Source organism: Chaetura pelagica, unplaced genomic scaffold (assembly GCF_000747805.2).
Source record: "Chaetura pelagica isolate M959 unplaced genomic scaffold, ChaPel_1.0 scaffold416, whole genome shotgun sequence".
NCBI classification, from domain to species: domain Eukaryota; kingdom Metazoa; phylum Chordata; class Aves; order Apodiformes; family Apodidae; genus Chaetura; species Chaetura pelagica.
In genome coordinates, this window is record NW_009953579.1 from 1,267,374 (window position 1) to 1,290,750 (window position 23,377).

The window sequence follows — 23,377 nt, forward strand, 5'->3', positions numbered from 1 at the left end:
TATCTGAAATTACCTTCAACTGGTATGCAGGAGGCAGATGACACTGATTTTTAAAGTAAAGAAAATAAAAGTTGAAGGAGATATATTGTATTATCCATCAATCATATGACGAAATCTAAAAGTTTGATTCTGAAGGTATTAATGTCTTCCTTATTTTCGCACACTTTTGTATCCATCAAACCATGTTTTTTAATAAAAGTGCAGAACAGTCACAAAGCTTAAGCTTTTGAAGTCAGTGAGCAGTAGTTTTCATATGAACTACTGCTACAGGATGCACAAATTTTTGCATCTTAAGGACACATGTTTCACATGAAGTGTCTCTTTTCTCTTTGTAATTATCAGTTTGGTTTTCCTCATTTATCAGCTTGTGAACCAAGCCGATGATGTGTTGTTTTGAGTCATCCATCCTATCTGACCCAAGCTTTTAATATAAAGGATGACATGGAGTTAAAGAGCAGAGATGTTCCTCCAGTTTTTAAATTGGGAATAAATTGCTATAAACATAGAGGTATGTGGGTTTTATTTTTAAAAACTACTATCAATTTCCTTCCTTATTCTTCCTGGTTTGCCTTGTAGTTCTCTCATCACCTTTTTTGCCTTTTTACTTAACCTTCTTTTCTCATATTGCAGAAGAAATAGCCTTTTTCCTGTAATTCTCTCTGCAGGACTATATTATTTCTTCCTCCAAAAATATCAAAACTTTTTTTCAGAACACAGTAAAACAATACATCTCTAGATTTTTTGCCAAATTTTAGCTGTAGATGTCATCAATCTCTTCCCTACAAAGTGAATAAAGAGTTTCTAAGTCTTATTTTTACACATCAACTGTGTAGGGGGTATCTGTTGTAAAGTTGGTAAAAAGTAGTAGAATTTATAATAACTGTAGTACAGCAACTATTAGAGAAGGATTTATCTTTTCTGGTATTCCATAATAATTATCTGGACTGTAACTTTAAATTCAGCATTTTCCTAATGGGAAAAATCACCCCTCTTTATAAAGAGGAGTAGGAGTTCATTTCCGGAAATTTATCAGAAGGAGTAATTTGAGATATGATTTTATGTAATGAAAATATATGTTCTCAACTTTTATTAGTCTGCCCCAGTGTCTCAACAGACTGGAAAAAGGAAATAGCTTTATTGTTCATCTGAAAGACACAGAGATTTTTCTTTTATTCTCTTCAATTATGCAGTGAGCAGAGACAGTTTCCCAGTTTTTTCAGATAATAGCCTTAAAATCAAATAGTTGTAGTTTTCCTATAGTATCATTTTACTACAGTGGTCTGCTTCAGTTGATAAATCTTCAAAACCGAAATCAAAATAGATTAGCATAAAAATATAAAGCAAAAAATATGCTTTGCAAACTTTTTCATGCTACAGATAGTTTTCTCCCAGGAGAATCAGTGTAAAATGAAGTATTTTTTAAACAGTTTGAAACGGTTTTATTTTTAAAAGTTGTCTTTTTTTGCAGTTGCCTGAATGACTGTTGTTTGTGAGGAGCTAACTCCAAAGGGAGAGGAATACAATATTTGTAAAATATGACTGTGTTGAAGAGAGTAGTGAAGGGCTGCAGTTCATTAAGTTGTGTGATCTGACACGTTAGTGTTAGTACTTGTTAGAACTTTTCAGTGAGAAACAAACATTTATTGCAATTTGTAGGATCATGAAAGATACAAGAAAGGAAGTAATGATGTGTATCCTAGCATTGCTTGAAAGTGTGTAGAATAATTCACATTTGATTGAAAATGAGAGCTTATGTAATGTGATTTTATATTTTGTGTTCAATTTACTTAACTTGTTTTATTAACTGAAGAACTTGAAGTCTGACTTCAATATATCATGAAAAACAATAGAAACTTTTCAGATGACATCTTGAATGCAAATGTCGTATTCTAGATGTAGGCAGTACTAGCATTATGTGCCTTAGAGTACAGATGAAAGGTACCTTTTCTGCCTCTTACCTGGCCTGTATATTGTATATTCACTTGGAGTAACAGGAAAAGTTACAACTCTTGCAGATAAAGTCTTCTGAAATGTGTTCAGTCTTTACCATATGGTTCACTATTTACAGTCAGTAGTTTTGATCTTTTTTTTTGAGCATGGATACATGTTCATGGAAAATCTAGTACTATTTTATTAGAATGAAATTGTTCTGAACATCTGAATGCTGTATCTAAAAAGAATAATATCAGTCTGTAAAATAGTCTGTTCTAACCTGTGAAAAACATATAAACAAATGGCACATGAAAGAAGTTTTCTGTACCTGTACTACTGTTATTTTTGTTTGCTTGGCACATAGTCTATTATCATAATTTTGGGAAACCTTGAATGACAATATATGTGTAGCTGGGAATAGGATAAAGAATGTGGAAACTTGGGCAGTAGTAGGTGTGTATGGGCATCAGAAACGAAATATTACATGTTGGGGCCAGTACTAGGATGCAGGTATTTGGGGCAGATATGGAATTAAATTCTAGAATGGAAGTTGATAAGGAAACAATCATTAGTGGGAGGAACCTTGTCTGGTGATGGAAAAGAATGGAAAAGACAAAAATCCTTACGGGAAGGAGAACAAAAACTTCTGGGGATTACGTAGGCTGTTAAAAGAAGGGAGGAAACAGGCAGGGGAATAAATTGTTGGAGAGAATAAGCCAATAATTGAATTAATGGTTTAGATAAGAATTGATTATTGCAAAGCAGGGTAATTAGAATTTAATTGTGGGGATACTCTCTCTAATCATTAGGCAATTATATTTAGCAGGATGAAAATTTAGTGTATTTATGAGTCTACTGTTTTTTTACTTCTTGAGAGTGTTGTCAAAAGGTTAATTTTACCAACCATTTTGTTTCACGTTGTCCTAGTGATAGCTGAAGTAATTAGTCCTAGCATCTGTCTTTTCCTGAGACAAAGAATAGACTATTCTTTTTGAATGTAAACCTAACTTCATACAGCCTTCAGTTTACATGTCGCTATTTACATGGTGATAATGGAAAGTGAAGGTGTCAGCTGTGGTACAGAAATAGAAAACCTTGGGGGACAAACTCTGAAGGACATTTGTATTCTTAACATCATCAGTATTACAGCTGGCTCATGGGCACTTGTCGTCAGGCCTGTTTTAAAGTGAATGTTAACCAAAACTGTTCTTAGAGGCACTATTAAATCGAATATAAAGAAAGCAAAACAAAAGCAAAACGAAGCCACTAATCTTTGCTCTTAAACAGATTAACCTTTACAAATGAATTTGAGGTAATAATTTTTTTTTAAATCCATGGCTCAACCATCATGTATTATCAGAGGCCTGAGTTTTGTGGTCTTTTATTTTTGTGGAATTCAGGTTACAAGTAACTGAATTCTATTTGTTTTACAAAGAAGGTTGCATAATATTCTATATTCTAATACAGTTCCTTTATTTTCTACAGAATTAATAGATGCTCAGGGTAATGGGCTGTAGTGGTCCTTAAAAAATGAGAGAAACAATTGTTCCACTGAGATTTTATATTACCTTTGAAAAAAAAATAGTTATTCTATGAATGGTGAAACTTACTGCTTTTCTGTGGTTTTGTGTGCTGCTGCCCTTATGCCCTCCACATTGCTTGGTATTTTCAGCTTCATGCTGCACCCTGCCTTTCTGACCAATACATAGTTGCAGTTTTAAGACAAGGTGTGTGTTTACTTGCCATCTGAAGTAAAGAAGGAAAAGCATGGTATTTTTTGTACCTCAGCTTGCTTGAGACCTTTTGCTTCTGATCCTTAGTTGAAAATAAATCTATTATTGACGTGTCTACTATTGGATTGATGCAACTCTTTAATGTATGGTATTATAAATACTAAATATTATATGTACAAAACAAAAATTAAAGTCTCAATTCTCCAGTCTGCTGAGAGCACAGGACTTCCCATAATGCAGAACAATTGTAGCAGTTTTACTTATGGAGATAGGTAAAGCAATATTCTGCTGTATGGGGAAATTCTCTGCCAGCATATTATCTGGCTTACCTGGGTAGTCTTCCTCTTACAGTGATTTCTGCTTCAGCTCCTGGTAGGAGAAGAAGAAAGATTGCACAAGGCAAAGCAAACATACATATGAGCAGATTTATCCTGTGTGATTTTTCTTTGCAATAAGTTCAGCTTTGTGACAGTAGGTTTTTACCACCTCCAGCCTGCCAGGCTTTTTGTCTGCTCATGAATCAGCTTTGGAACAATTGCCATTTTCAGCTAGTGCATCAAGTTGTCTAAGCAAATACTCCAGACTGAACACTGAGTAGCTCAGGAGATGGTTCATGTATCAAATATTCTTATCTTAGAGCTGGTGATGCTCTTTGTAGCACAGGTGGTTGGAGTTAAATTTTAATGAACTCAAAATAGCCAAATTCAATTGTACTGTCAGATGTTAACTTGGCTTGTTACCCAGCTTCCGCTGGAACCCAGGAAGGATAGGATCAGACAGCTGCACTCAATTTTGTGAAATCACAACTTCAGTTTAGGTAGATCTGAGTCCAAATAATGTATCATACTGACAACTGGTACGAGATGGGTCGACAGAGAGTTTGAAGTGCAAGTACTCTGTTGTCAGTGTCTGATGTATCTTTTACATAGTGATAAAAGTCTGGGTTTGAAGAGTATGTATGGTAAAAACTAATTGAGATGTATAATATAGTGTAATGCAATTGCATCCTTACCCAGACAATCCCTGAATTTTTTATTTGCTTTTCACTGGTGCTAACATATGGTAGGCATTAAATTAGATTACAAAATCTATGACCACAAAAAAAAAAAGGGAGGTGGTAGTGTGAGTTGTTGAAGCCTTTTGATATGAAAAAAAGTACCAAAGAATTGTAACTGTGTATGTGTATATTCCCGATCCTGGAAATATGTTCCTGTTGGGTAAAAGAACTAGAAAACTGACTTTTCAAAGGGAGAAGATAAGGAAAATTCTGCCTTTAACATAGGAAAACACAGGTAATGTAGGTGGCTGCTTCTCTAACCACCCTGCTTGTGCACTTCAGAACTTGGCTTTAGAGGCAGCACCAGGAAGGTGAGGTTCACTGCTTGAGCTGGTTTCTCAATCCAAAACCTTAAGACACATAAGAATTTTCAGTTCTTGCCTGATTGATAGGAAGAACCATGGTGTATGTCAGATATAATCTAAAAAATATTTTTTAAAATTATAAATTTCATGTTTTAAAATATTTCATGTTTATTATCTAGTTTATGTGGCTGCAGAAAAAAAAGTTAACTTTTTACTCTGCAAACCTTTCCAACATAACCCAAAGCATTTCTCTAGAACTGAACTGAGCTAAGGAGTATGATTTGCCCCTTCCCCAACCCCTCTAAAGAAGCAACATTCATTAACAGGTTTGTAGTATGGTATCTCCCAGGAATCTGCAAACCTGTATTCTTAGAGGAAATAATTCACTGTTCTAGCTACTCCTAATTTTCTGCATGTAGTTTTCTGCAGAGCCACCTCCAAAGGAAACTGATGTCTACCTTGATGTATAGAAAAATTAGTCACAGAAAAATAACTCTTAAAGTGTAAGAGTTACATATGCTCTTAAGTCAAATTTATTCAAACTGCACTCTTAAGACAAGAGATTATAAAAGGGTTTAAATATCCTTGCTGGGATAAAGAATTTAGAATTAATTTAATCAGTGATGTCAATGTACTTTTTTTTCCCAGCCAGGTGATTCTTAGATAATTGAAGTCATATTAAAGCAAATAGTTTCATAGAAATGTCTGAGGATGACAGTCACTTTAGCATTCAAAGGAAATTGAGTTACACAATAAAATTCCTCATACGGCCTTTTCTCCCCAGGACGGAACAGGAATAAGACAGATTGTTAGTTTTTGTAAACTGGATGGGATAATTTAGATTTCATATGTAACTTCTTACTTCTGTTTTTTTATTATTATTTTTATTTTTATTATTTCCTTGTCAAACAACTGGAATGTTTTTGTGCTAGTTATCAAGTAGAAATTGAAGTTGTCACCCTAGGAATAAAAGCCTCATTTCACTCTAGTGTCCATAATTTTCTTTCACTATTCTCAGAAGAATGGAAATATTTAACGTAGTAAAACTGAATTAAGTCCTTCCTCTTTAACATTCAGACCAGAGGCTGGAGACGGCAAGTATTTGGTTTCATCTTCTGAAACTTTATGCTCTTCGGATTTACTGAAGTTAAACTCTCAGTGCCCTTCTGAAGAGGTGTTATTCATCCAACTGCATCTTTTTCAAAATGTTTCTATGCAGTATTATTCTTACTTGGATGGTTTGCCAGTCTTCAGAACTGCTAAGGAGATTTAATTCCTTTTTAAAAAAAAATTTAGTTCCTCCTGAAATTTAGCAGTTCCAAAGCATTTTGAGCTAGCTTTATTATAATTGCATGGTACTGTGAAATTTATGCAACTACAGTGTTATGTTTCATTTCAGGGTCATGTTCAGTATGGAATATTTTCTACTTATAAGGTTTAAGATAGCAATTCAGTTGTCTATCCTGCCTGAATGCAAAATGTATTCAAATCACCATTTAAACTTTATGATAATGTGCAAAACCTAAGATTTATGGAATATAATCTGAAAATCTGTTAATGTTAAGAACATCCTAGAAAATATTCTCCACCATAACTAAAACTGGTTCAGCTCTAATTGTTCCACTCTAACAGACATTGATTATATGGGCTGTTGAATCCTTTTCAAAGATACTGCTGCATCATCCTGCTGGATTTAATTGATAGGGTTATTGACAGTAATGGCAGCTCCCGAGGTACTTAAATGATAACTCTTGGTGTAGTGTCTCTTGGTGGATATGAAGAAATTATACCTGTCAATGTTTAGGTGGGGAGGGACTGAAATGTTTTATCTTAATAGGGTAATAATTTGGTATTGTGGTTATCTTTGTGTGTATCTCAAACCAGACTTTTTGATGTATTGTGCAAAATTGTTCAAAATCTTAGAAACAGTCTTGAGACTGGGGCAGGCAGACAAGTCATCAATACAATAAATCAGAGGTGAGGAAGATAATTTGGGTTTCTTGCATTCACTGTTATAGGAAACAAAACGAATAATTGATTGGGAAGATAAGACTGTGTTAAAGAAAGCAAATTTAGCACTTCTGGCAGTTCTCTCTCCATAGGACGATAGTTAAGGGGTAGCATGAGTTAAGTATCTGTCTTAGGCACCACGGCTTGATTGGTTTTCGGATCTTTTAAATTTTATTTGTAAATCTGTAGTAAGGATGACTCATCAATTATGTAATTATTTTTTATAACTTTATTTTTTTTAAGAAAGAAGGATGGGAAAGTATATTCTATGGTTATAAAACACCAACTGACTTACAATCATACAGTATCGAGAATGTCAGGGAGGAAAAGCTATTATTCAGAAACTAGAAAAGAAAGATTTTTAATTTGTGCCTGTAGTGCAGCCCTTGCTATTTATTGCTCAGACACAGCTTTGAGACCTACCTGTGGCTTTCCCTGCTTTTGGAATTTATCAAAAAATGTATTGGTTTGCTAGTTCAGAAAATAGTTTGGGAAAGTGTTGCTAGCACGTTTCGTAAATGTCTGGTTGTTTACGCATACCATGGAATGCTGGTGTGTTTGAGCGAAGTGGAAGAAATCATTGTGGTTTAGATACTCTCAGAATTAAAACCCCCAGACTTCTAATAGTTAAAACCAAGAAATAATTCCATTATTGAAGGGCAAAGAGGAATAGCTCTGCCATATAGCTTGATTGAGGGATGAGGTAAACAGAAATTAAGGCCTGTGGAAACCAAAATGACATAAAGAGATAGTTTAGAAAACTATGACACATGCCACTTTGTAATGCCTATTTGGTTTTCCACTGTTAGCTTGTAGAAACACAGCAAATTTAAGTAAAACAAGTCTCAAATGATATTTGTTTTGGTTCCATACTGACTTTCTAGTCAGAGGGTTTATTTCTAACAATGAGAATCTGAGAATCTTTTTCTGTTCTTTGACAGCCACGAGCTGTCGCTGGTTTTCGAGGAACAGTACGATATGCGTCTATCAATGCTCACAGAAACAGGGTGAGTATCTCACTCTATATCATATCCATGTCATGTAGCTGAAGACAGTCAATCATGCTGTTACTATTGGTTTCCTTTTTTGTATTCTTGTGTGTATATTTATAATGTAGAAATTAATATTTATCAATTTTAGGGAAGGCATCAGTCGAATAAAAGCGATCTTGTTGTAGAAATAACAGGGGTTTCAATAGCAACTTTGGTGTCCAGTTGTATTGTAAGTTAATAAATTAAAAGCTGAAATTACTGAGTTTCATAAAAGGCGTATACTCAGGAATTCTTAATAAACAGCTCTTCCAGTATAGGGACTTGCAGTGTTATTTTAACATACTTCATCTTCTGTTTTGTTTCTCTTTATCTTCTGTGGAAATTTGCTTGTATGTTTCTACTTTAAATAGTTGCTGGATTTTGTTATATGAACTTGGGTTGCAGCATTGATTTTAATAATTTTTATATATAACGATTTAAGTCTCCAGAGCAGTGAAGAGTCTCATGGGTGCATTTGAATAATGTTTCTTTTTCACAGGAAATGGGTCGGCATGATGACCTATGGTCCCTGTTCTACATGTTGGTAGAATTTGTGGTTGGGCAACTGCCTTGGAGAAAAATAAAAGATAAGGTAAACCTAAAAGTGAAAATAAGAGCACAAGGGAGATTTGCTTCTGGATTGCAAGCGAATGCTATGATCAAGATTCTTTTAAGAATAAACAGTTAATTAATTTTAGCAGTGAATTTTCCAGTGTTTTTAGTGTTAGTTCTCATTGCTAGTTTCTTGGTATAAAAAGCAATCAAGTTTTATGAACTTATCTAGGCACGTAGTGGATTGTGTTTGCAAATGTTTTAAAAGGCAAAAGTAAACATGTATATGCCACTTACTCAATTTTCCTGTTTTTACTTGAATACTTTTTGATTTCACTTATAAAACATTTAGAATTTCTTTTTTATTTTGACTATTTGTGAAATGGGATTTCTAATTTGCTGATAAACAAATGTGAATCAGTCAAGATGCAGTAGTGCCTCATAGGTGAGGTATATGAGGAAACAATGTCTACTTAGCCTACTATTACTTCTTTCAACTTTTGAAATTAGATTGAAACAAGTTTACTCTCTGGTGTGGTTTATGCATTGGTAGATGACAATGTGGTATATGGGTAGCGTTTCCTTTTGGTTTTGATTTACTCATCTTGCACTAAACAGGATTTACTAATCTTCTGCAATATGCTGTGGTGATCAAATATAAAGTGACTGAACTTCAGATGGTGCAATAGGAATCTTTAAAGCATCCTTTTTAGAAGGGTTGGACTAATGACAGTCCTTGATACCAGGCAGCATTTAAACACAATGGAAAATTAAATAGCTTTTTGTATTGAATTTGACATTTGTACATTATTTTGCACATGTACTGAGGGCAATGACAGAAATCTCTTATCTTGCTATCTGATACAGAGTGGCCTTCCTCAGTACTATTCAGTGTAATGTACTTACCAGCTTTCTGGCCAGCAGTGTATTGAATGGCTGTAAGATACAAAGTGAATATGCTGTAGTAGAGACTGAAGGCATGTTAATGTCTGTTGTGTTATTTACTCCTAGGAGCAAGTGGGCTCTATTAAAGAAAGGTACGAGCACAGACTTATGTTGAAACATCTTCCTCAAGAATTCAACATCTTTTTAGATCACATTTCTAACTTAGATTACTTTACAAAGCCTGATTACCAGGTAAATACTTTTACTGTTTTGTCTTCCTGATTTTTAAATAGCAGACTTTTATGCTATTTCATCTCTGGTCTTCCTTTGATTTCACTGTGGTGTCTTGTGGTGATTGCAGATTGTGCCAACACAAAATAATTTTAATCACCATTTAGAGTCACAAATTTTGCAGTTCAAAATTGTCATTGTTTTCCCATTTGGGAGGAATATAACGGCCAGTTAAGCTTCTAAGAACAACTGACAGTTGCTTTGCAGGCAGTGTTCTCTTAGAATCAGGTGTTATCCTACCATCATAGCCTCCAGTGGGTGCTCCTTAAGTTAAATTGATCAGATTGTTTTCTCAGTGATAGTCATTCTGGCAGTTTTCCAAAATCTGTAGCTCAGCACCTATAATGTGTACAGATGGAGCACAACATCCAGCCATGGTAGATTTTTAATGCTGCAGAGATAATCAGAAAACTAGTCATTTTTCTTTGTTTAAGAGAGTTATTGCCTGCTGAAACAGACAGCGTGAGCTTGGTGATAAAGTGATAGGTCCAAGATGATATGCTGTAGAATATGTCTTACTCAGTGTTGACCCATGCTTTAACAATAAATAAAATGAAAGATAGGGCTTTGTTCTGTACCAATGTGTGGAAAGCAGCAGAGAAACACTCAGGAAAAAAAGGGAGTGAGTCACTGAGAGTTTTTTCAGTCTGGGAGAAGTTGAACTGATCTAACATCACACCATGGCAAGTATGTGCCTTTCCTCGGGCTCCCAGAAACACACATTCCTATCATCTTCCCACTTGCATCACCTGTCTGCCTCTGTGCATTTATTTGACTCACTAACTCAGCAAAACGAGAAAGAATGAGTTTCTGCTGGTGTGCAAGCTGAATTGGTTCAATTGAATAAATAAATCGGTCTGACTAATTCTGGAATAAGAATTTCATAAGAATCTTTGATTCCCATGTTTTACTTGGTAAGATGAACAGAGAAATCAATGTAAGTTAGTAAATAAGAACTGAAAATATCAAGGAATAACTAATTTCCTGTTAGTAACTGAATTTCTCTAAATGTATTAGTATTCTGCACATTTCTAAGAAAAAAAATTTGCAGCAATACTGTTCATTTGATATGTATCATTCTTTGTTCATAATTATGGTTAAGCACTGAACGAGAATGTAGAATCACAGAGTCATATAATGTCTTGTGTTGGAAGTGACCTTAAAGATCATCTGGTTCCAACCCCTCTGCATGGGCAGGGCACCTCTCACTAGACCAGGTTGCTCAAAGCCCCATCCAAAGCCTTGAACACTTCCAGGGGTGGAGCAGCCACAACTTACCTGGGCTGTTTCACAGCAGCCTCATAGTGAAGAATTTCTTCCTAATGTCCAACCCAAATCTACCTCTTCCACTTTAAAGCCATTACCCCTTGTCCTGTCACTACATGCACTTGTAAAAAGTCCCTTCCTGCTCTGGAGAGTTTACAGTCTAAACATTTTGTTACATAGGCGGCGAATCCATGTTTTATTTTCACAATGTCAGATACGTTTATTCAGGTATTTATGCACACATTGCCACTCCTCCTGTCATCATCAAGCATTAAAGTTTGTATTTGCGTAATTTCTTTCTCTGTCATTGACACAAATTCTTCCAGATGCTTTTTCATGGTGTAAAATGAGGATGGAAAACTTCCACTGTAACATTTCTGTGGGATGAAGATCAGCATTAGATAAAGTAAATGATACATGGTTCTAAATAATAGAAGTGTATGAATTAGCAAGTTAGCATCCTTCCTGATGTACTCCTCATTCATTTCCTTGATTTCTAATGGTGTTACTTGTCTGTGTGTATCTTTCTTTTTATGGAAGCCTCTGGTGTATATTTGCCTCTCTTTACCATCAGAAACTTAGATGTAGTGGTGTGGGGTTTTTTAATAATAAACCAGAATTTTACATATCTTGACCTTGAAACCCCAGAACATGAGAAATGGTTAATATAAACATCAGTGTCCTTTTTTTATTATTATTTTTTTTTAATTGTCTGTAAAAATCTTAAGAAACATGCTAATGTGTTATAGGAAAGTGTTTCTTAATTGCTTGGTCTCTTAGATGAAAATTAAGCTTATTAATTTTTTATTTCATTTTTAGCTTCTTATGTCTGTGTTTGACAACAGCATGAAAACGTTTGGGGTTATTGAAAGTGACCCTTTTGATTGGGAGAAGAGTGGAACAGACGGCTCTCTAACAACAACAACAACTTCAACCACACCTCAGTTACACACTCGTCTTACTCCCGCTGCCATTGGGTATGTGTACACAATGTGGTCACTTAAAAAGCAGCTGCAGACTACTGAAGGGAAATAATCTCCATAACTTAGTTTTTTTCTGCAGAATGTTGAATAAATAGACAAATGCGGGTTTGGGAGCATTTGAAGTATAACCCTCTCTAGGGGTCCCATTTGTACTATCCTAAAAGTTCAGCACTGTTGTCCTAAATTTATAGCAATAAACATAGTAGCTCAGGAAATCGCATATAAACTTGCTAACTCGTCCTTTGCTAAATTATATTTTGTGAAATTAAATGATGCGTCCTGAGTTTAACTGTCTGGAAATAAACTCATTGTTTTCTGTAAGCTTGGAATAAACTACTAGCTGTAATTTCATTAAAACTTTGAAAAAAGAACAGGTCTTTATAGGAAATTTGGAAACAGATTTAGGTCGTGTTTAAAATACTTAATATTTAATACCTACTGTCATAGAGTAAGTTGGATGACGTGATGTTGAATAATACTCAGGCTCATCTCGGGGGATTGAAGAACATAAGAGGTGCTTATGGGTGTGGAGGAAGATTTTGTGCCTGTTGTAGGTCTTGAGTAGATCAACTTTTAATCTAAGAGTCACAAAGTTTGGCATGACAGAGTATGTGTGTTGTGGTGAGGCTGAAAAACTTGTAAATTTAATTTAGAAATATTAGATTCCCAGCATTTCATGGTATTTAAAAAAAAAAGTGTTAAAATCAATGTCAGTCAAGATCTTAACTGGTGTTAATATTTCATAGGTGTACAGTGTGCACTGTTACACACACTGGAGCTGACGGGGATTTTGTGTCCCATTGTCACACTAAGTATCCCTCTGGAGGTATTGATAGTCTGGGCTGCAGTTAACAGTTTTGGTGACTGTAAAGGAATGACTTATAATAGACATTTTGAGCATTCACTGTTTAGGAATAGCATTGCTTCAGTTTCAAATTCTGAGCTAAAATCCTTATTTAGCTCCAAGTCAATGGGACTACAGAACTTTAATTAAAATGTAATGTCTTATTAGCATTATGCTTATGTTTTCATTGTCAATAATAGGACCAAATAGCACTTTGATAAGAATAGTGATTAAAACTGAATTTAGTTTGATGAGCGATCTCTCTTCCTCCAACAGTAAGTTTTGCTATTCTGCCAAATTTGTGGGAAAATGAAACCAAAATTATGAAAGTTCTCATTAATTTTTTTAATAGAAAAATATGTGTAAAAGAGTCAGGAGCAAAGTTATGTCTGGACGTGATCTCCAACAAATTTTCCCAGAAGTTGCTTCGAAAACATTTCTTAAAAAACAGCTTTTAAGTGATTGGTTTTTTATTTTACTTCTTTTGTTATGTGCCTAAATTAGACATATATTGTGAAAGCTGAAAAGTAAGGGGTTTTATATTAAATACATGAAAAAATTAGTTTTCTACAGAAGCATGCTTTTGCTTGGTTTTTTGTTGTTGTTTTATTTTGTTTTCTTTTAATAGGGTAGAAAATTATTTTTAGTAGAAAATAACTTTAAGAAGCACATTAGAGTATCAGCAGTTTTACCTTCTCAATTTTTTTTTCCTCAAACTACTTTTGTAGAATTGCCAATGCCACTCCTATCCCAGGAGATTTGCTGCGAGAAAACACAGATGAAGTGTTCCCTGATGAACAGCTCAGTGATGGAGAGAATGGTATTCCTGTTGGTGTCTCACCAGAGAAATTACCTGGATCCCCTGGGCATCAGTGTCCTCAGGAAAAAGACGTTTGGGAGGAAATGGATGCAAACAGAAACAAAATAAAACTAGGGATCTGTAAGGTACTTAAAAATCTGCATTGTGAAGATCATCTTTGAACAGTTTCCTGTCCTCATAGTGCACATAAGATACAACTAATAATGCAGTCTTACTAATACTGATTAGGTAGAAGGATCTAAGAAAAGATGTATGGTAGAGCTAAAACATGAGTGATTTATGTACTGGAACGAGCAGACAAGCTTTTGGGCCTTGTGTCACTTTATCAAGTTTTTATGATGAATAGCAGATTGCTGATAATTTGGGATTCTTTGTAGTTTATTCATATTCATGTTCTTCAGACATTATTTTGATTCTTGCTAACTCAGTGAAACCAAAGGAAATTTCCTGTATCTTGCATGTGTCAGGTTAGATACTGAATATACAAAAAACAGCTTAATGTTATTCTTCAACTGACAGATTGGTAGTGTGATTGGCAGTTTCCATTTAAATCATTTGATATTTCTGTCTCCATAAGATGTGATCCCTTTGTACTGATCCAAAGAGGTTCATGAGAGAGAGAATGCTGCTTAGTTCTCAAAAGTGGCCCCTGAAAAGTGGTTCCTGTCTCCCTTGCTCACAATCACATTTCATATTCAGACAAATGTAGCTGTTTCTTGATACAAAAATGTTTTGAACATGCAGAGGGATGTAGTACTGAAATGCTTCTTAGCTATGAAAGCTGTCCAGTTATGAGGCTGTTACTTCTTGTTTACTAAGAAAAAATGTATTGTGAGAAGGAATAAGGCATAGTGCCTATTTTCAAATGTACTTGTTTGTTTGATTTTTTACCAAAGAGGGAGAAAGGAGATTGTTCTGGTATAAACAAAGGCAATTTCTATTAGTTATACCTGTTGAATTCAAGGATTATAATAATTTCCAGCTCTAAATCGTGTCCATTTAGTGTACAAAATGGAATGCAGTTGGGTTAAGACATCATTCTAAGTCACAGAAATACCTAATAGATTTAGTGTGTAACAGTGTTTAGTAAGAGCACTTGGCAGTAAAGCAGACTGAAGATGCGACCAAGTGCTGGGATACAGACTGTTCTTAGAGAAAATTTCAGAGACGGATGTGAAATATCAGAGTAAATATAAGTGTATTGCTAGGTTTTTGAGACTCCTGTTCTCAGACCTACCCAGACTAGTATATTATTAGTATTTTGTCTGTTGTAGGTGGGTGCTGAAGAACGTATCTAAACTACCTTAACTATGGCATCAAGTTAGGAACTATTCCAAAATCAAACTGGGTTATCACAGGCTAAAAACCTAGATGGTATTCACCATGTACTACCTTATCTTCCCCTGTTTTGCCACTCCTAGTGAGTTGTGTTTTTACTCCACTTTTTGCACAGGCTGCTACAGAGGAAGAAAACAGCCATGGGCCAGTGAACGGAGTGCTTAATGCACCGAGTCTCGGTTCTCCGATTCGTGTTCGCTCAGAGACCACCCAGCTAGACAGAGATGCCCCACTGGTGCGAAAGCTACGTTCAATTCACAGCTTTGAACTGGAGAAGCATCTGACGTTGGAGTCAAAACCAGACACTGATAAATTTCTTGAGACCTGGTAAGGGAATTCTTTTTAGTCTTATGCTTAGATCTTTTCCGTGTGTGTAGTTAAGATGCTCTCATCTTTCCTCTGCTGTGTGAGAACCAGGAATAGAGCTGCTGAGTTTTGCTTATGCAAGCTACAGCCAAGTATTTACTATGTTCATAATATCGCTTCATTTATGGATTTCATTACTTGGCAACTTCACAAAAAGATTAATGCTACTACACAGTTAAAGTTGGACTTCCACAATTGAGAATTTTTTATTTCAAGACCATTTGTTTGAGGAAGCAAGTTGTGCAAAACATAAATGAGGAATAAATCCAAACAATCCCCATAACATTCTGCTTGAAAGCAGCTACTAACTGCTGCTGAAGATGTGTATTTCTTCTGTTCTGCTTTGAGTCTTTTGCTTTGCAGCATAAATTAACTACAATGTACATCTGGTGGTTGCCTCACCACTGAGTTGGTATCCACTCACTATTGTGCCTTCTGATAATATATTTACAATATAATACAATACATTACAATTACGCTGCCCACTTTTACCTGACATCAGAGATAATTATCTCAAATTGTGCATCATTCAGCTGTTGTAGATTGTTCTAAAATGTGACAATTTTTGAAAAATACAGATCTAGTTTTCCTCTACTGAAAAAATCTCAAATGCAGCTTACATTATTTAATTCATTCTTAAGTAATTAAAATATTAACTTCTTTTCTTAAGTTTGGAGAAGATGCAGAAAGACTTGAAGGCTGCGGCAGAGCCTCCTGTTGCTGCTGTTCCTCCTCTTTCTCAGAAAAAAAACATTTCTGCTCCTGGAACTGCCCGCAAGGACCATGTTTGGCACTATGATGAAGAATATCTTCCAGATGCTTCAAAGCCAGTGTCAGCCAGTTCTCCAGAACATGCTGATGGTGTTATTAGCAATGGATTTGTAGCTGTCAACTTAAGCTCCTGCAGGCAGGAGGTTGATTCTAAAGAATGGGTGATAATAGATAAGGAACGGGACTTGCAGGACTTCAGGACAAATGAGGCTTTAGGGCACAAAACTACTGGAAGTCCCTCAGATGAAGAGCCAGAGGTACTACAGGTTCTGGAGGATTCTCCTGCAGAAGAGCAGCCCAGACAGGGTGGTTGGGCAGGAAACAGTGTCCATGCCAAGAACCAAACCTCAGGGGTGGACTTTGTTCTAGCCACGGAGTGTCATCCTGCTGCTTCTGAACAGCTTACTGAAAAATTGGACCTTCTGTCTGGGGCTGCTGGACAGCTTTTTGCAGCTACTCCTACAAGTCCTATGGAGGCTCAGGCAGAAGGAGCACTCACTCTGGTAAGTGAAACAGTCACTGTTTTATTGAGAATCTCTTTATTCAGAATCATACAAAGAGATAGTAAGGAAAAAGGCAGTGACTAACATATGATAGTGTAGCAGAAATTGCTAACTGCATCAGATATGGAACTTGGTTCTTGAGGAATGGTATTCTGTGTTGTGTTACATGAGTGTTTACATTCTCCCATGGGAGTGCTTATAATTCTGCAGGTGTGATCCACAGATCAATTAAAAAAATAATAATTATATATATTTTATTATATATCAAGAAGCTCCTTATGCAGTGATTTCTAATCAGTGAGAAATACACATGCAAATACATTTTAATTATATTTGCAGTTCACAAACATAAAATTACAATGAATATGTAAAAGACTGTGCTACCATGTTTCCTGTGTTTCAGGAAAAGTCTAAATGGCTAAAATTGTAGAACCATAGAATGTCTTGGGTTGGAAGGGACGTCTAAAGGTCATCTAGTCCAACTCCCTACAATAAGCAGGGACATCTCCAACTAGACTGATTGCTCAGAGGCCCATCAAGCCTGTCCTTGAATGTCTCCAGGGATGGGGCCTCCACCAACCCTCTAGGCAACCCGTTCCAGTCACCCACCACCCTTATGTTAAAGATATTTTTCCTAATGTCCAACCTCAATCTACCCTTTTCTAGCTTAAAACCATTATCCCTTGTCCTGTTGTTACATGCTCTTGTGAACAGTTCTTCCCCAGCCTTCTTGTAGGCCCCTTTCAGGTATCGGAAGGTCACTATAAGGTCTCCCCCAGAGTCTTCTCTTCTCCAGGCTGAACAACCCCAAGTCACTCAGCCTGTCTTGATAAGAGAGGTGCTCCAGCCCTCTCACAATTTTTGTTACCCTTCTCTGGACATGCTCCAACAGGTCCATGTCCTTCTTGTTTTGGGGGCTCCAGAGCTGTACACAGTACTCCAGGTGAGGTCTCACCAGGTCAGAGCAGAGGCAGAATCACCTCTCAGTCTGCTGGCCACACTTCTCTTGAAGTGCAATTCTCATTTGCACAGTTTTGGACTATTTACTTTTTTCTCCTCTGTCACTGATTCTAAACAAAGACTTTTTTGACTTTACTTAAGGAGGAAGTTAGATTATTGGTTAAGTGATTAGGAATCAGCTCCTGGTTTTATTTCTCCACTTTTCTCAGTAGATATTGTGTCCTCTATGGTATAAAGGAGAATTCTTTAAAGCTCCTTTGAACCAAGAAAATTCTGTCTCGCTTGATCACAACTGTTTGTGAAAGTCAGAGCCAGCTCATTAGAAAAAGAAACTTGTCACCAAACACTCATTTATTATAACATGTGGAATATCCTTTATGGTGGAAATGAACTACTTACTGTACAGCTACAGTTATTACATTAACATTTCAAAAACACATAGGTGCTCATGGGAAAGGCAAGATTCTATCTTTCATACAAGATTATAGTTAAACATCTTTTGTGAATTATATAGTTTATAGAAGATTCATTTTGCATTATTCTCAATATAGAACTGTGTTAAACAAATTGAGATTTTTGAGATGTAAGTTGAAATATTAGTTGCATGAAAGAGTTTTTGATGGGTTAGAAACTTGTAAAGGTGAAAAATTAATTTAAATTGCTCAGTTGTTTTAGTTGTTCAATTTTTGTATATGAATGTCAGTTTTAGTAAAACAAACAAGAAAGGGCAATGTTTATCCCTGTACAAAATACTAATTATCAGGTGTTTTTATTCGAAAGCCGTTAAAAAACAACTTGCAGTTTTGTATGCAAATGCACCATCCCACTTTACACAAACTTGGCTCTTTCTGGGGAAATTACTATTTTATGGAAAACTGAACTTAGAGGTGATATAAATAGCATGTACTACCGTGCAAATAATGGACAGTATCTTTATCTGGAAAGGAAGAAGGTTCTGAGCAGGGGAGCAAAAAGAGTTATAAATAATGTCAATTAGCTATACGATGTATTGGAAAAAATAATAGTTGAAGTAGACACGGGGGGGGAGGGAGATGATATTTTAGTTTGGCTTTGCAAGCAGGTAAGAGATATTTGTCATGACCTCAAAAATGGGGGAAATTAATATGGTTTATGTTCTCCTGTAAGGGCAAGTAGTGATGTGAGGGTAGCATGAATGGCAGGAAGGAACTTGCTGTTTTGGAGGTGAATCATGTCAAATTGAAAATATAAACTGAACTGGGAATAAAGAATATAGATATTATTTGGATTTAGAAACTGGGAACTGTGTGTCTATGCAGCGTACCTGTTCCAACTGTCATGGCAATTTGTGGGAGTCTTACATCTACTTCATTAGCCCTTGAAAACCAAACAAAGCTCAGGAGGATACCGGGGGAGAGTTCTCTTTCTGTGCTTCATTGATGGTATTCCACTTTGTAACTGATACTTAAAAATTCCTTGAGGTCAGTACCAAAACCAAGCTGCTCTTATAGGCAAGTATCCTAGTCATTTCAGAGGAATACACTATATATATATATATATATACACACACAGATAAACACTATATATATGTATATATATATGTATATATGTATATATATGCCTCTTCATGCAGTAGTTCTCTCTATTCCAGAATCCTCATGACCTCAGGGAGCTGTTTGGTAGCTGCTTCTTCAAAGCATGTATCCACCTGAAACTGTTCTCTGAAGGTGATTGTTCTTTGTGGGTCAGATGTTCTTGTTCTTCAGTAATTTTATCCAGGTACCACCTTCCTGGCAACACAAATTATGGACAAAGGGTCATACTTTACTTTTCTGCTGATTTAATTATATTGCAGCACTTCCTAAGAGCAGGCTTGGATCCAAGAATGTAAGTTTAGGACCATAAATCAAATTACTTAAGTACTACTTAAAGGGGTTAAAAATAGATATTGAAATTATATCAGTATAATAGCTTAATATAATTTCTGAAATGGTTTACTCATTTCAAACAGCTTGAAACTCGAGGGCGTGTCAGGAATCATGGTCATCCTGCTTATGAATATGCCTTCCATGTAGATTTCTAGTGACCTGCTTCACTATCACTTAGGAGAAAGTATAATGAATTATGTTCTTTCAACTTATTCTGTTAGGTCTGTTAAATATGCAAGCAATTAAATGGTGAATGAATAAAATAGTTTTTTCCAGTTTATGGTCTTTTTTTATTTTTAAATTTTACTTTTATGTCTCTTCTGTATTTGTTTTGGGGGTTTATTGCTCACTGTGTAAATAGTAAGTAGTAGCAAGGATGTTTCTGTATAAAAAAAGGTTTATATACTCACCCATAATTTTATTTTCTCCCAAAGGAAAGAAATTGCTGGTCTGAAGTCCTGCGTTTATAGATAAATGTTCTCCCTGAAAGTCTGTGTGTACATGGACTTCCTGTAATTGATTATATTATAATTTCTTACCTGATTCACACAGAATCAGCCTTCTAATAAGAATGTAAAGTTGTAGCAATTTAGGAAGGAGACCTGAATTTGAAAAATAAAAGAGAAAAATGTGTTAGTTATTGACTTGGGGATGAGCAAGTTTCAGGCTTAAAAAATTACAGCAAATTATGCTATCTATTATGAAAAAAGCTTGCAGGTAAGAGAATTAGTTTTCCTGTGATTGCTCATGGTTTTCCAGTTGCAATACGGATTCTGTTTGATACCAGCAAATACCAGTTTGATCTGGCTTAGTTATGGGCACATGGGCACATTTTTGTTGAACTACTGAGAGCATACTGGCATGCTGACTTTATGCTTTCTTGATGGCGTTATGTTGACTTTGGCTGCAGGAGGACAGACAGTAGCTGATTTGCTGTAATATCTACTGGTATGAACTTAATCTGTCAAAAGAATTTGAACTGGTCTAGACTGATGATGAATTTATGCTGGAGCAGCCCTTTGCGTCATACAGCTCTACTTTTCTTTTCCTTGGTCTGGTACTAAGACCCTAAAGCTGGACTTACTCTCTTATTGAACCATGGCCTCATTAATTACTGCATTTGTAATAAATTGCATACATAGTCCATACAGTTCAGGCACAGAACTTTGCAGCATACATTAGTGAAGAAGATATTTCAGCAAAACTGAAACTTAAATTTTCCGTGAGGACAGTACCAAAACCAAGGTGCTCTTATAGACATATATCCTTGTCATCACAGAGAAATACACTATATATATATATATATACACACACAGATAAACACTATATATATGTATATATATATGTATATATGTATATATATGCCTCTTCATGCAGTAGTTCTCTCTATTCCAGAATCCTCATGACCTCAGGGAGCTGTTTGGTAGCTGCTTCTTCAAAGCATGTATCCACCTGAAACTGTTCTCTGAAGGTGATTGTTCTTTGTGGGTCAGATGTTCTTGTTCTTCAGTAATTTTATCTAGGTACCACCTTCCTGGCAACACAAATTATGGACAAAGGGTCATACTTTACTTTTCTGCTGATTTAATTATATTGCAGCACTTCCTAAGAGCAGGCTTGGATCCAAGAATGTAAGTTTAGGACCATAAATCAAATTACTTAAGTACTACTTAAAGGGGTTAAAAATAGATATTGAAATTATATCAGTATAATAGCTTAATATAATTTCTGAAATGGTTTACTCATTTCAAACAGCTTGAAACTCGAGGGCGTGTCAGGAATCATGGTCATCCTGCTTATGAATATGCCTTCCATGTAGATTTCTAGTGACCTGCTTCACTATCACTTAGGAGAAAGTATAATGAATTATGTTCTTTCAACTTATTCTGTTAGGTCTGTTAAATATGCAAGCAATTAAATGGTGAATGAATAAAATAGTTTTTTCCAGTTTATGGTCTTTTTTTATTTTTAAATTTTACTTTTATGTCTCTTCTGTATTTGTTTTGGGGGTTTATTGCTCACTGTGTAAATAGTAAGTAGTAGCAAGGATGTTTCTGTATAAAAAAAGGTTTATATACTCACCCATAATTTTATTTTCTCCCAAAGGAAAGAAATTGCTGGTCTGAAGTCCTGCGTTTATAGATAAATGTTCTCCCTGAAAGTCTGTGTGTACATGGACTTCCTGTAATTGATTATATTATAATTTCTTACCTGATTCACACAGAATCAGCCTTCTAATAAGAATGTAAAGTTGTAGCAATTTAGGAAGGAGACCTGAATTTGAAAAATAAAAGAGAAAAATGTGTTAGTTATTGACTTGGGGATGAGCAAGTTTCAGGCTTAAAAAATTACAGCAAATTATGCTATCTATTATGAAAAAAGCTTGCAGGTAAGAGAATTAGTTTTCCTGTGATTGCTCATGGTTTTCCAGTTGCAATACGGATTCTGTTTGATACCAGCAAATACCAGTTTGATCTGGCTTAGTTATGGGCACATGGGCACATTTTTGTTGAACTACTGAGAGCATACTGGCATGCTGACTTTATGCTTTCTTGATGGCGTTATGTTGACTTTGGCTGCAGGAGGACAGACAGTAGCTGATTTGCTGTAATATCTACTGGTATGAACTTAATCTGTCAAAAGAATTTGAACTGGTCTAGACTGATGATGAATTTATGCTGGAGCAGCCCTTTGCGTCATACAGCTCTACTTTTCTTTTCCTTGGTCTGGTACTAAGACCCTAAAGCTGGACTTACTCTCTTATTGAACCATGGCCTCATTAATTACTGCATTTGTAATAAATTGCATACATAGTCCATACAGTTCAGGCACAGAACTTTGCAGCATACATTAGTGAAGAAGATATTTCAGCAAAGAAATATTATTGAAGTATTGAATATGTAACTGCTAATTCCATTTTCATCAGAAGTTTAAATTAAGCAACAGTTACTCTGCTCGTGCTTGGTCGACAACCTAGTAGTGTGTGTATATATATACACACGTGCATGGTTATAGAAGTGGTTTGACTGTATGAACCTATTTATTGTTATTTAGTAATAATTAATTACATTTGCGTTTTGTAGTTTGAGGTAGTATTATGTTTTCATCATAAACCTGCTTTAAAATTTCCAATTTTTTTCTGTGTTCCAAGTTGTTTAATTTTCATGTCCATTCTATCCTCAGTTGCTGCTTTTATGAGATACTGGAAATACTTTTTAAATTGAGAAACAGCTATGTGTTATGGGAACTGAAGGTTTGGGATTAACACAATTGAAAATACCTTTTCCTTTGAAACTGAAATGCTTAGTTTCCAAGGAATGCAGGTTAGAATAACAAATACCATGGTAGGAAAAAGAAAACCACTTTCATGAGGCTTGCAAAATGTTTCTATATCTCTGCCTTTCCTGGCTTTGTCTAAATATACTTGGAATAAAGAATTGCAAACTAACTATTGCAATCTTATTTACCGGTTTCTGATGTCACCATCAGATATTTATTCATGCACTGGAAAAAATCTTGCAAAGAATTAGCTGATTTCAGAGTTTTACATGAAAGCTATAGGTTTATTAAAATAATCAATAACCGATTTGAAATTGTGCTTTCTCTTAAATTACTAGTTTGGAACACTTTAACTTTACAATTCCTGTTCTCTGTTTTCTTTTTTTTAATTATTATTATTTTTTTTTTTTAGTCTGGTTTGAGTGATGTAGTTCAAGATGAAGCAGTTGTTCATGGATTCTCCAGGCCCGTGTGTCCTTCTAGTTCAATCCCATATTCAGGAGATTTAATAAAAGTTGTTGTAGTACTGATCTTACTGATTTAT

The 23,377-nt window shown here is 35.4% G+C and overlaps 1 protein-coding gene across 1 annotated transcript in view; it reads left to right on the plus strand.

Moving 5' to 3' along the window:
• Positions 1 to 16,687, plus strand: part of LOC104390592 (tau-tubulin kinase 2-like) — a gene marked incomplete at its 3' end in the record, with an annotated part of 37,847 nt that extends 21,160 nt beyond the window's left edge. Inside the window, exons 6-12 of the mRNA XM_009999756.1 lie at positions 7,979 to 8,044; positions 8,568 to 8,660; positions 9,632 to 9,757; positions 11,882 to 12,039; positions 13,618 to 13,834; positions 15,163 to 15,374; positions 16,084 to 16,687. Coding sequence (XP_009998058.1) covers positions 7,979 to 8,044; positions 8,568 to 8,660; positions 9,632 to 9,757; positions 11,882 to 12,039; positions 13,618 to 13,834; positions 15,163 to 15,374; positions 16,084 to 16,687 — 1,476 coding nt within the window. The remainder of the gene's footprint in view (positions 1 to 7,978; positions 8,045 to 8,567; positions 8,661 to 9,631; positions 9,758 to 11,881; positions 12,040 to 13,617; positions 13,835 to 15,162; positions 15,375 to 16,083) is intronic.
• Between the last annotated feature and the right edge of the window lie 6,690 nt (positions 16,688 to 23,377).